Source organism: Phyllobates terribilis, unplaced genomic scaffold, assembly GCF_046119375.1.
Source record: "Phyllobates terribilis strain yellow unplaced genomic scaffold, ASM4611937v1 Scaffold_4__5_contigs__length_816908805, whole genome shotgun sequence".
NCBI classification, from domain to species: domain Eukaryota; kingdom Metazoa; phylum Chordata; class Amphibia; order Anura; family Dendrobatidae; genus Phyllobates; species Phyllobates terribilis.
The window spans coordinates 482,500,367-482,514,394 of record NW_027362764.1 but is presented as its reverse complement, the minus strand read 5'-3'; the positions used below and the strand labels follow the sequence as shown (position 1 = coordinate 482,514,394).

The window sequence follows — 14,028 nt, the reverse complement described above, 5'->3', positions numbered from 1 at the left end:
CTGTTTTCCATTAGGTCTATGACGTCAAGTGATTAAACCCTGACTAGCTGAATCTAAGCTCTATGTAGAAATAGGAGGTCAATTTTGTCTGCACAAGTCATCAGTCACTGGAAAAGTCTATGGCAGAGGGAGCAGCTGGGTCAGGAGCAGAAGAGGGGAATGAGTGATGCAGAGAAAAGAGACTTCCTGTTTCTACATGGAGCAGAGAAAGAAGAATTAATTAGCTAGGTAGAAAGGCAAAAAGAGCAATTGGAAGTACACAGTGATCTACAATAAGATGACTGCAACATATTGGGGATAAAAACTTTGATGGGAGTGCTCCTTTAAAGGGAATGTGTCATCACAAAAAAAATCTCAACAATTCAAGTATTCAAGTATTAATGTTTTATTTAAAAGAAAACCTTTTTATTGATATAAAATATGAAAAATAATTTAAAAAGGTAGCAGCTGCTGAAATTTACCATGAAAACCTAGTGTACTGCTAGCTGGCATTACTATTGCTGTAAATGTGGGCGGGATCTGTTTGATGTCTCGCTTAACCTCCCCTTCTGGGTGTTTGCAAAAGGATAAAAAGGGATGAAATTTAGGATCACAGTGCAGACATTCTGTTGGTGATTGCAAAGTGATACTGACATGAGGAAAGTGTCACCGAGGACAGCTGCCAGCGCCCATTCTGTTAGTTGGTGCTGCCTGCAGTATCACTCCGCCGGGGCTAGATACGTAGTGTATCACAAGCTGGGACTAGATATGTGGAGTGTATCGCCTGCTGAGATTCGATACACAGAGTGTAGAACGTGCTGGGATTAGATACACAGTATCACGCGATAGGATTAGATACGCAGCTCTGCGGGTTATATGACACATGATGGGTTTAGATGCGAGGCTCTGTGGGCTGTATCATAGATGATGGCATTAGATAAGGAGCTCTGAGGGTTGTATCATACATGATGGGATTAGATACATGGACTCTGCTGTGTCAGTATAAAGTCTCCTTCAGATTTCTGTAAGGCAGGGACATCTGAATGTTACACTGACATAGCAGAGCTCAGTCAGTATTCAGAGCACAGCAGCACAATGATTTCTCTGCTGTGCTCTGAACTTTGCAGGCTAAAAGCGGTAGTGAGCACAGGTCGGCATCATGGAATTGTATTACCGTCAGGCTGCTGAGCTGTTCTCACAGCAAGGAAGAAGTCACCTCCACATTCCTGGTCTCACTTCTCAGAGCAGGGCTGCGGAAAAGACGACTTCCAGCGGTAAGAAGAGCTTGGTAGCCTGATAGTATTACAATGTCAAGCTGCCGACCACTGCTCAGTCGCCTTCCAGTACCTCCTGTCATTGCTCATGCTTAACACTGTGAGCGGTGACAGGGATGAATTGTAACTCAGAGCACTGCTCAGCACTACAAAAAATGTCATCTGGCTCCTCCCACAGCTGTGAACTGGACAACCCAGGGGGCATTCATAGTTCAAAGCTGGAGGCAGCCATAGTGAAGTAGATGCGGTCAGACACCTACTGCAGTCTCCTATACTCAGGGGCTGCCGTATTTGCGGTGCGTCAGTGTCATGCTCAGACACTTACACACCAGCAAATAAAAATGGTAGCCCCTGCAGAAAAAAAAAATTGCAAAAAACAGTACATTTAATTTTGTAAATGTATTAAAAAGATTGATTATATCAATTAATCTGAAAATAAAAATTGCAAAATATCCCCTTTAAAAGAGAAACACAAGCAATTCTCATTTATTATGAAACTGTTTACATTCATATGTACAGTATATTGAAAAGTTAGAAAACTTTGTATTTATTGTTTCAATTTATACTGAGAGAAGCCAGTACCAACCTGGCAAGATGTTTTACCACCTGCTAAAAACATAATTTTCGTTATTGTGTTCCTATACACACAGTGTATTCCGCCAGCTCATCTGTAAGATGGATGTATGATATACCAAATTAGTGCCCCCCTGCTGTACATTAGCACACCATCTATTTGCCTTTCTTCGTTTTTGATGTCTTTTCTTTCCTCTTCTTCACATGTTTTGGGATCTTGTTTTTTCTTTTCTCCCTCTGTGCGTCTTTGAACATTTTTTTCCTTTCCTGTTGAAAAGGGAGAAGCATAAATGTGTTGCTATCAGCATTTTAAAGTCATGGGAAAACACGCTGGTTGCCAAAGAAACAAAAGACTTGGCAGAGAGGCATAAAACAGTATCAGCAGGCTCAAAGCAGAAAACAGACATATACAAAGAAATAAACCTAAGGGTGCTTTTCACACTGCGTTCTGGCTCCCGTTCTGTGGCTTCGTCAGGGCTTACGTCAGAACCCCCCGCAAAAAGGGATTCGGGTGTATGCGCCGACAGGGCCACATACTATAATGGTGCTGGCGTTACATAATTTTCAGGCATATACGCCTACTGGAGATGGACACTCAGATGCAGTCTACTATGTCTAGGTGTCCGCCTCCAGTATTCGTATACGCCTGAAAATGAAGCTCTTCTGAGCGCACGTTCGCTCAGACAGCACCAGTATAGTCTATTGCCCCGTTGGTGCATACATCCAAATCCCGTTTTGCGGGGATGGGGGGGGTTCGAACGTAGGCCCCGAAGGGACCCACGAACTTGAAGATAAGCGCAATGTGAAACCACCCTTAGGGTAAAGTCAATGAGCCATCAGAAAATCACCAATTGTTTAATCAGGTTCGTTCTACCCAAAGCCGACGGGTAGTTTCCCCCCAAGCGCTCACTTTATTCCTCATCTTGATTACCAAAGGGCTTACATATAAAGGGATGTAATCCTGTGGCTTTCTTGTAATGTAGATACCCAGAAATTTCTGAACCACTGGAACCTTTGACAAACAGTCCCAGAGTGAATTATCTAAAGGAAGCAGAGCGGACTGAGCAGTTTATAGTAAGGCCCAAAAAGGTCCCGAATCTTTCAGTTGTATCCATTATAATTGGAAGGGAAATGGTAGAATTATTGAAAAATAATAAGTCATCGGCATATAGAGCGATCTTTTGCTCTTTATTCCCCTACTTAAACCCCTCTATCCTAGGATCTCTTCTAATTATACATACAAATGGTTCAATTGCAAGAGCAAAGAGTAATGGCGACATGGGGCAGCCCTGTCTTGTTCCCTTAAAAAGCTCAAATCTATCAGACATCTCCCCATTAGCCCTTATTCTAGCAGTCGAGGTCTTATACAACAGCATAATCCACTTGAAGTCGGGGCCGAACCCCATCTCTTTTAGTATCGCCCACATACAGTCCCTCTCCACACTGTTAAAGGCCTTGGCAGCGTCTAAGGAAACAATCAATTTCTTGGGTCAGCCTGCACCACTGCAAAATTAGGAATACCCTTCGTAAGTTAATGGCAGTTGATTTTAAAGGCATAAACCCAGCTTGATCTGAATGTATTACCGAGGAGGATGCCCATGCCCAGCCGTGTTGGCCCATAGTTTAAATTAGGTTTTGTGCTACTTTTAATTAAAAAAAAAAAAATCTGGATTTTTTTTTCTATATTATATTCTGGATTAAAAAAAAAAAAAAAAAAAAAAAAGAATAATCTTGCATTTTTCACACTTCCCACTGAGGCTTTTTTAGACTCATACAGTTGTCAGCAGGCTCCTTATCAGCAGAGGCAGGATTACAATGACACGTAACATATACACAGCTGATAATACAGGATCCACCAATGACAATAGGTGATGTCACAGCTCCCCCTCCCTTCACAATGACCTTTGCACACGCTCATTAGCTACTTCAATACACAGGATAGGGTTAGTCCACTGCTACTAATGTACATGTGAATTTCCTAAAAAAAACATTAAGTATAAGTCTAGAAGAGTAGCCAGTGCGAAAATTGTAACATTTCTCATCTGTGTTTGGAATACAGATTGTGATGAAAAGGGAAATAAATGATTTGTGTTTGTAATACAGAATGTGTGGAAGTTTTCTGAGTTTTACATCAAGGTGGCTCTTCCAGATGTTTTAGACAGATTCAAGAAATGAGACTTTAAAAAAAAAAAAAAAAATATCCCAAAATTTTGCGCATCTCTACTTTAGTCTCCCTGCTGCAGTGATTCTATTTAATGCCAGTTATTTTGGTGCATTTTATGAAAGATGAGACTTTTTCCAACTAAAAATTGAAAAACTAGTTAAAGTGGCTGTCCATTCTTCTGATGAAAGTCTGAAGTCACTCTGAGACTACGGACTTCTGAATCCTTACAGCATGCACACCGGGCAGTCACATGACAGCAAGTGTGTACCGTAATTTGCATACTTACAGTCACATTCCAACTAGACTGCTTGGCTTCACTCATTTCATTTTTATTGAGGCTGAGCATGTCTAGTCAGCATGTGACCACATGTATGTGTATATATATATATTCCATATCGCAGGAAAAAGAAAGTTATGGCTCTTGTAAGACGGGGCACAAAAAGCAAAAATTGGCCAAGTCACGAAGAGTTTAAAATTGTATCTAACCACACAAAAATTCCAAGCATATGTTCAACAGTGGAATCAAGGAACACAGCATGAAATGCAACGCTTCACATAAAGTATATACAGCCTGAAAATAATCCTTACACAAAGATGTACTCAGTAAGCTAGAGGCAAGCGAAGACTAATAACCAATCTTGTTATGAAGTAATTTGAGAACAGCAGGATAACATTGTCTCTCTCACCGCCTAATGTCACCACTAGCGTTTCATTGTTGGTCCATAATTAGGCATTTGAAAAATAAAAAGTGAAGGTAGGAACTGAGGTTAGTTGGGCCAGAATACAAGCTGCTCTGGCTTAAAAAGACCCATTTCTTCTAAGCTAACCAACACAAAAAACATATTATTAACATTTTTATGATTAAACATGGCAGCCAATAAACCTTTTTATCTATTTCAGAGACAGGGGCTTGATCTTTGGGATGATCATCATCGGAGTCTGACCCGGATTCCTCACCACTATGGGCATCAGAACTTGATTCATCAGGTTGTTCATCGTCACTTTTCTGGAGCAAAGCTGGTACCTGGACACACAAGATGCATACAATAGGCTATGAGAAACACAGTTACTATTTAATCACTAATAAGAAACTGAAAAGACCATGTACATGCTGTATATCCTTTCTCAAAATCCCCTTCATTCATAAGGGCAAGAACAGACTTTCTCAATTCCTTGAATTACAAGTGCAGGGAATCTTCATAACTGGTTTTACCATCCTTTCCCATCAACATATTAAGGTATTGTATTATGGACACAAATGCAATCTGCCTTCCTGATATTCTACTACAGCTATGGTTTTGAGACTGGTACAAATTTTGGTTTTCAGAAAGTTTGTTGCTTGAAGTTAACCTAAAAGTTGCTCTTGGAGGATGTTTAGATGTCATTCTTTATACATGACAATGTTCTTAGGTAAACTTTTGAGTGAGTCTACTCCCTTTCATGAAAAGCAACCCCACACTGAAAAGTGTCAGGCTGAAATGACACAGAACTCATGGTAGCGGTCACCTTTTATTCTATATCATTCTTCCAGATGCCCCAAACAGTTTGAAGGGGGCTTCATCAGAGAAAAATAATTTACCCCTGTCCTCTACAGTCCAATCCCTGTACTTCCTGCAGAATGTCAGTCTGTCCTTGATATTTTTCCTGGAGAGAAGTGCATTTCTTTGCTACCCTTCTTCACATGAGGTCAGCCTTCAAAAGCCTGTGTCTCACTGTGTCTATAGATGCACTGACACGTGCCTGCTGCCATTCCTGAGCAAGCTCTGCACAATTGTTAAATCGATCCGTGAGCTGAATCCTCATTAGGAGGCTGTCTTAGCACTTGCTGCAATTTCCTTGGCGCCCTTCAAAGTACCTAAATCGTTCTCTTTGAAGGCCTTGAGGATCCGCTAAATGGTTGATTTAAAGGGAATCTATCAATAGGTTTATGCTATGTAATCTGAGTGGAACATGATATAGGGGCTCAGACCCTGATTCCAGTGATGTGTTACTTGTTGGTCTGCATGCTGTCATTTTGACACAATCAGTGTTTTTCTCTGCTGCAGATCTAGCAGTGCTCACAATGCTGAGCTCTGTAAAACCCCACCCACACCACTGGTTTGCAATTTTTCTCTACACTATACAGTGACAGAAAGCTTCTAACCAGTGGTGGAGTGGGGTGGGGTTAAACAGAGCAGTTGTGTAGGAGGTATGGGAGACCTAGACATGTGGTGAATCTCCTGCTGATAAAATACTGATTGCTGTTTCTATACAACACAGACTAGTAAGTGACACATTGCTGTAATCAGGCTCTCTGACCCAACATCATGCCGCTTTTGGATTACATATCAAAATCCTGCTGACAGATTCCCTGTAAAAGCAATCTCACATGAAGCAATATCCTTGCCTGTAAAGCCCTTTTTAAGCAAATCAATGATGACTGCATGTTTCCTTGGAAGTAACCATGAATTACAGAAAAAGACAATGATTTCAAGCACCAGCATCCTTTTAAAAGCAACCAGTTAAGACTTTCTCCTATGATAAAGATAAATGAATTTTGTAGCAGGTTGAAATTCAGTGGAAATGGGGTTTTTGTGATCAAGTTAACCCTCACGACAATTCATCTGATCACCCTTCATAAGTTTCTTGCGTTAAAACAAATTGCCACTATGAAGCTTTTTGATTACCAAAATATGTGCGAGTCTTAAAACTTTTGGCCAAGACTGTACTTGGGGAACTTTAGTGTTTAAGAAAGGAATGTCTTGTAGGAGACAACACCTTTAGGCTACATTCCCATAATGAGTATTTGGTGAGTTTTTGATGTTGTAGCTTTTACTTTGTGAAAACCCAAATCTGTATCAGTCTCAAAAATTTTCACCACAACTGTACAGTCATGGCCAAAAGTATTGAGAATGAGACAAATAGTAATTTTTCCAAAGTTTACTGCTTCATTTTTTGTAATGGCAATTTGCATATACTCCTGAATGTCAAAGAGTGATCAGCTTAACAGCAATTACTGTACTTGCAAAGTCAATATTTGCCCAGAAAATGAACTTTAACCCCCAAAACACATTTCAACATCATTGCAGTCCTGCCTTAAAAGGAGCAGCTAACATCGTTTTAGTGATTGATCCATCAACACAGGTGTGGGTGTTGATGAGGACAGGGCTGGCGATCAATCAGTCATGATTAAGTAAGAATGACATCACTGGACACTTTAAAAGGAGGCTGGTTCTTGCTATCATTGTTTCTCTTCAGTTAACCATGGTTATCTCTAAAGAAACATGTGCAGCCATCATTGCACTGCACAAAAATGGCCTAACAGGGAAGAGTATCGCAGCTACAAAGATTGCACCTCAGTCAACAATCTATCGCATCATCAAGAACTTCAAGGAGAGAGCTTCCATTGTTGTCAAAAAGGCTCCAGGGCGCCCAAGAAAGACCAGCAAGCGCCAGGACCGTATCTTAAAACTGTTTCAGCTGCGGGATCGGACTACCAGCAGTGCCGAGCTTGCTCAGGAATGGCAGCAGGCTGGTGTGAGTGCTTCTGCACGCACTGTGAGGCGGAGACTCTTTGAGCAAGGGCTGGTTTCAAGGAGGGCAGCAAAGAAGCCACTTCTCTCCAGAAAAAACATCAGGGACCGACTGATATTCTGCAAAAGGTACAGGGAGTGGACTGCTGAGGACTGGGGCAAAGTAATTTTCTCTGATGAATCCCCTTTTCGATTGTTTGGGACATCTGGAAAACAGCTTATTCGGAGAAGAAGAGGTGAGCGCTACCACCAGTCTTGCCTCATGCCAACTGTAAAGCATCCTGAAACCATTCATGCGTGGGGTTGCTTCTCAGCCAAGGGAATCGGCTCACTCACAGTCTTGCCTAAAAACACAGCCATGAATAAAGAATGGTACCAGAATGTCCTCCAAGAGCAACTTCTCCCAACCGTCCAAGAGCAGTTTGGCGCCCAGCAATGCCTTTTCCAGCATGATGGAGCACCTTGCCATAAAGCAAAGGTGATAACTAAATGGCTCATGGAACAAAACAGAGAATTTGGGTCCATGGCCTGGAAACTCCCCAGATCTTAATCCCATTGAGAACTTGTGGTCAATCATCAAGAGATGGGTGGACAAACAAAAACCAACAAATTCTGCCAAAATGCAAGCATTGATTATGCAAGAATGGACTGCCATCAGTCAGGATTTGGTCCAAAAGTTGATTGAGAGCATGCCAGGGAGAATTACAGAGGTCTTGAAGAAGAAGGGGCAACACTGCAAATATTGACTTGCTGCATTAACTCATTCTAACTGTCAATATAACCTATTGGTACTCATAATATGATTGCAATTATATTTCTGTATGTGATATAAACATCAGACAAACACTAATAAAAACCAGAGGCCAGCAGATCATGTGAAAATATAATTTTGGTGTCATTCTCAAAACTTTTGGCCATGACTGTATAAACAGGACTTATGATAGAAACTAAGTTCATTCCAAAAGGCACACCTTGTGTAGCGCTCATGTGACCACGACAGTGCGGCAGCCTGCCAGGGAGTTCAGCGGCCCTGAATGGCTTGGTCAGTCAATATCGGCAGATCCACTGAGCTCCGTTATCTGAAGTGATGACGTGACAATGACAGAGAGGCAGCCAAAGTAGCGAGAGCTGAGCAGCTTGTGCAGTCAAAATAGGCAGAGCCGCTGAACTCCGTTATTGTCTGCAGTGCTGACAGGTTGAGAACGCTGCAGACAATAATTGAGTTCAGTGGCTCTGCCGATTTTGACACTGCAGACAAAAGTAGACACCGTGAGCTACGACAGAGACTCAGCACTGGTACTGGGGAAGGTGAGTAAAGCACAGTTTGTTTGTTTTTCTTTACTAATAGAGCTTACAGGAAAAGCGGTTCTGAAAAGGGCAACCCATTTTATGTTAAATAGAAGGTCTCCCAAGGTCTTACCGTCTCAGCACCTGACAAATCTTTCTTCAAGCCAGTCACAGTCTGATAGAGAATCTAAAAAATTCAAATAAAACAAAAAAGATTACGACTTTTCAAAGCGTTTTACGCCAGAATTCTGGTATAACCGCTTTGATGAATCAGGGCCCGAATCTCTCCTGATCATACCTTCATTGATGAATTTAAGTTAGGTTACTCACATTATCCTGTTGTGCGTTAAGTGACAGATCTTCTTCTTTCAGCTTTTGCATTAAGTCCACATCCCTCTCAAAGTTCTTCACTTCATTTAGAGTTCGGGGAATGTATGCTTTCTTAAACACCTAAAAGATTACAAAGAAATGAGCGACAAAAATATCCAATTTGGCTGTTTGACATAAACCCACCCCTTTCAACCACCCCCCCAAAAAAATCTTACATTGCAAAAATATCAATACTACTGTTGATAGAGTATGCATCATTAACCCTTTCTGGCAAGCACGCTCGGGTGCTCGCCGAGTATTTTGTCATGCTCAGCGTTTCATTCACTGTTGCCTCGCCTGCAAGTGTCACAGCTGTTAGACAGCTGTGACACATGCGGAGACTGCCTGCCTGAACCGAGCGTGCTCGCCGGAAAGGGTTAATGATACATACTCGATCAACACTAATCAATACATAAAAACCACAAACTTTGCAAACATCTAGTAGTAGATACAATCAGCACAACCCTGTACAAGTCACATTACACAGAAAACGACTTGCCTCTTCATCAACTTTATCTTGATTTGATCTTTCCTCTTCTGTTCTTTCAGCTGCTATTTCCATTGCCTGAAAAATTAGAGTAAAATGATAAAGGGAAATATGAATCCCTTGAACATTCTCTAACTATAGATTTTAAAAAGTAATTAAACTTGATTTTTCATATTTAGCAGGCACCTGAATTGCCTGCATATCGGTGGAGGTCCAGATTTTAAGACCCTCACCAATCGCACACTATTCCCTTAAGAGGTGTACGCTTAGACAGGTGCACACAGCCCATAGTATGAATTGAATAGAAATATAGGCTATGATACCTATGCTTTCTAGTAAATCCGTACCATGCTCTCTGTGTGCAAGCTCAGTCAGGAGCTGTGCACTTCTGAGAGGACAAGTGTGTGATCAGTGGAGGTCTCAGGACACAGATCCCCGCTGATCTACAAGAAACTCAAATGCCTGCTAAATATGAAAAATCAATTAGTAGAAGCACAGTTTATTTATGTCTGTTATGTGCTGAGACAATTCTAACCACAGCACACGCATTAGGTCACAGAAGCCACACATCGTGTGTGGGTGTATTGTGCAGGCACAGGAGCTGAGCCAGCTCTATACATGGTGGATTCCCCCACTGTCATACAGCCAGCAGCTGCCTCTAACAGCGGCCTCCGCAGTAGTCTTGTATGATTATTCAGAAGAGAAAACAGATCATAGTATAGGCGATGCCTGTCACATGATATAATCACACTTTATCCTGTACATATTAGTATACAGTATAATATATGACTGGAATTTGACATACTGTGACTGCACACATCAGACGGTCTATACAGGTTAATGTGTGACTGGTAGAACATCTGATGTCTGTGCACAGTAAATTATATACAGTGTTCAGGAGGTTATCCACTGACACTACAGAACATCAGATATTAATACAGTATACAGGATAATACATGTGATGGTTTATATTATACTATGACTTCAGAGTATTGGAAATTATACCAGTCACATTATCCTGTATACATCTGATGTCTGCACAGTATATTACATACAGTGTGCAGGATGATATGTGACTGGTGTATGTGATGTTCTGCAGTCATTGTATAATATACTATAGGTACAGACAATAAGTGAGCATTGAAGATATTACATACAGGATGATATACAGGGGCTGACTGGCAAATTTTAGTCTAGGGGACAAGCACAAAGCACTGGCCCATGAGGGGCACGGCTCATCCTTGGGCTTGGATCTCATGTATCACTCAGTGCATATAGTAGGTGTTCGAGGTACGACAACTAATCCTCTTACTAAAATTCACAGCCACTTTCTGCTGTATCATTAGACATTAATCACAATCGGTTTACTTAAAAGTATCCTGACAACTGATACATGCGGCGGGCACCATGTGCAGTGTGAATTAGACACTGACTGGATAATTTCAGCCAGGAATGCTTCACTTTGAAACTGCAGCGTTTTAAATGCTGTCCGAGAACCAAACCGCACAGCTGACTAGTCAAAGAGGCAGGTCCCCAGCGGCTGCTCCCCGCTACCTTTGAGTGAGATGTCTCTCCATATGTGAAAGACTTCTCACTCGAGGTGAGAGGGGCAGAGAAGGCGCCAGGGATTAGTTGCTCATGCGACATTGCCACCACTTGGCTCTTAAAAGTATGTTTTACTCAGAAACACCGCAGTGTCCGTGTGTTGTCCTTATGCAAAACTGACAACATACTAAACAGCAAACACAGACCAATGCAAGTCAATGCATGTGGTAGTTCGCGTGAACGATAAAACACTCAGACCAAATATCTGCGTGTAAAAAAAAAACAAAAAAAAACAAAAACTGCAGCATGCACTATTTTAACCCGTATTTCGGATTAGACTCGCTCATAAGTCTGTGGGTCACAAAAAACAACATGGATCACCTACAGGTTAACATTCAATTTGTCATGCGTTTTTCACAGATACAGGTGCATCTCACTAAATTAGAATATCATCAAAAAGTTTATTTATTTCAGTTCTTCAATACAAAAAGTGACACTCATTATATAGAGTCATTACAAACAGAGTGATCTATTTCAAGTGTTTATTTCTGTTAATGTTGATGATTATGGCTTACAGCCAATGAAAACACAAAAGTCATTATCTCAGTAAGTTAGAATACTTTATAACAGCTTGAAAAATGTTTTTAAAATTAGAAATGTTGGCCTACTGAAATGTATGTTCAGTAAATGCACTCAATACTTGGTCGGGGCTCCTTTTGCATCAATTACTGCATCAATGCGGCGTGGCATGGAGGCGATCAGCCTGTGGCACTGCTGAGGTGTTATGGAAGCCCAGGTTGCTGTGATAGCAGCCTTCAGCTTGTCTGCATTGTTGGGTCTGGTGCCTCTCATCTTCCTCTTGACAATACCCCATAGATTCTCTATGCGGTTAAGGTCAGGCGAGTTTGCTGGCCAATCAAGCACAGTGATACTGTTGTTTTTAAACCAGGTATTGGTACTTTTGGCAGTGTGGACAGGTGCCAAGTCCTGCTGGAGAATGAAATTTCCATCTCCAAAAAGCTTGTCGGCAGAGGGAAGCATGAAGTTTTCTAAAATTTCCTGGTAGACGGCTGCGCTGACTTTGGTCTTGATAAAACACAGTGGACCTACACCAGCAGATGACATGGCTCCCCAAACCATCACCGATTGTGGAAACTTCACACTAGACCTCAAGCAGTTTGGATTGTGTCTCTCCACTATGTGGTGCACTGGAGAAAAAATATGCAGTTCACTTATAGGGTAAACTCCGGCACTCAATAAATGAGAAAAAAAAGTGCAACAGAAGAATATTCGTGTTTTTATTTGTTCAAAGGATATATCCAAACCAACGTTTCGGCCCCAACATGGGCCTTCGTCAGGATGGAAGGTGGAACTATAGGTAAATTGTAAAGATTCTAGAAGTAGCTGAAAATCTAATGATGTGATTATTGAGGAGTGACGTATATGACACCACTGGAGATCCTCTTAGGAATCAGATAATTGGGTTTTGGCTGTTGTGAATCGTATAGCCTTCATGTGACTATGGAAATAATTAAATGGCCATCTGATATAAGTATGTCCTATTTGTAGTGTTAGGTATCAAAATCTGGCCAGTGGCTCCTGCCCTTAGTCAGTGTTTTCATGAAGTGTGGAGGCAGGAAGCTTCCTGCCTCCACACTTCATGAAAACACGGATACCTGAAGCTCCAAATCTGATTCCTAAGGATCTCCAGTGGTGTCATATACATCACTCCTCAATAATCACATCATTAGGTTTTCAGCTACTGCTAGAATCTTTACGATTTGCCCGTAGTTGCACCTTTACCCAAGGTGACCCTTCCTAAGGGTTAGGCTATATTATATTCAGTAACACAGTACTCAATTGGATTTAAACCATTCCAGGGTTGCCTACCCCTCAGATTGTCATCCTGACGAAGGCCTGTGTTGGGGCCGAAACGTTGGTTTGGATATAACCTATGAACAAATAAAAACACGAATATTCTTCTGTTGGACATTTTTTTATCATTTATTGAGTGCCGGAGTTTACCCTATGAGTGAATGACTGCCTTCAGGACATCTGTCAAGTCAGCAGTCTTCCCCATGATTGTGGAGCCTACTGAAACAGACTAAGGTACCTTTATAAACGTTTAGGAAGCCTTTGCAGGTGTTTTTTTGTTAATTATTTTAATTTACTGAGATAATGACTTTTGTTTTCATTAGCTGTAAGCCATAATCATCAACATTAACAGAAATAAACACTTGAAATAGATCACTGTAATGACTATATAATGAGCTTCACTTTTTGTATTGAAGAACTGAAATAAATTTGATGATATTCTAATTTAGTGAGATTAAACTTGACGAATATTTCTTAAATTATTCATGTAAAAACTTTATGCCATTTGGACGTACAAAATGGACATACAGTACAGACCAGAAGTTTGGATACACCTTCTCATTTAAAGATTTTCTGTACTTTCATGACTTTGAAAATTGTACATTCACACTGAAGGCATCAAAACTATGAATTAACACATGTGGAATTATATACTTAACAAAAATGTGTGAAACAACTGAAAATGTGTCTTATATTCTAGGTTCTTCAAAGCAAAAGGTGGCTACTTTGAAGAACCTAGAATATAAGACATATTTTCAGTTGTTTCACACTTTTTTGTTAAGTATATAATTCCACATGTTAATTCATAGTTTGATGCCTTCAGTGTGAATGTACAATTTTCAAAGTCATGAAAATACAGAAAAATCTTTAAATGAGAAGGTGTGTCCAAACTTTTGGTCTGTACTGTACATCTGTATGAAATCTGTAAAAAAGACACGTGGATAACATGTTTCTTGATGAAAA

The 14,028-nt window shown here is 40.8% G+C and overlaps 1 protein-coding gene across 2 annotated transcripts in view; it reads right to left on the bottom strand.

Annotated features, from left to right (window-relative positions):
- Positions 1 to 361: 361 nt before the first annotated feature.
- RIOK1 (RIO kinase 1) overlaps positions 362 to 14,028 on the bottom strand; it is a 101,381-nt gene continuing 87,714 nt past the window's right edge. Inside the window, exons 13-17 of one of the 2 annotated variants that reach the window (XM_073678731.1) lie at positions 9,658 to 9,723; positions 9,120 to 9,239; positions 8,923 to 8,976; positions 4,874 to 5,014; positions 362 to 2,093 (exon numbers count right to left, since the gene is read on the bottom strand). In XM_073678731.1, the coding sequence (XP_073534832.1) occupies positions 1,983 to 2,093; positions 4,874 to 5,014; positions 8,923 to 8,976; positions 9,120 to 9,239; positions 9,658 to 9,723 (492 nt within the window). In that variant the 3' untranslated portion in view covers positions 362 to 1,982. The remainder of the gene's footprint in view (positions 2,094 to 4,873; positions 5,015 to 8,922; positions 8,977 to 9,119; positions 9,240 to 9,657; positions 9,724 to 14,028) is intronic. The other variant, XM_073678732.1, reaches the window with a different exon arrangement.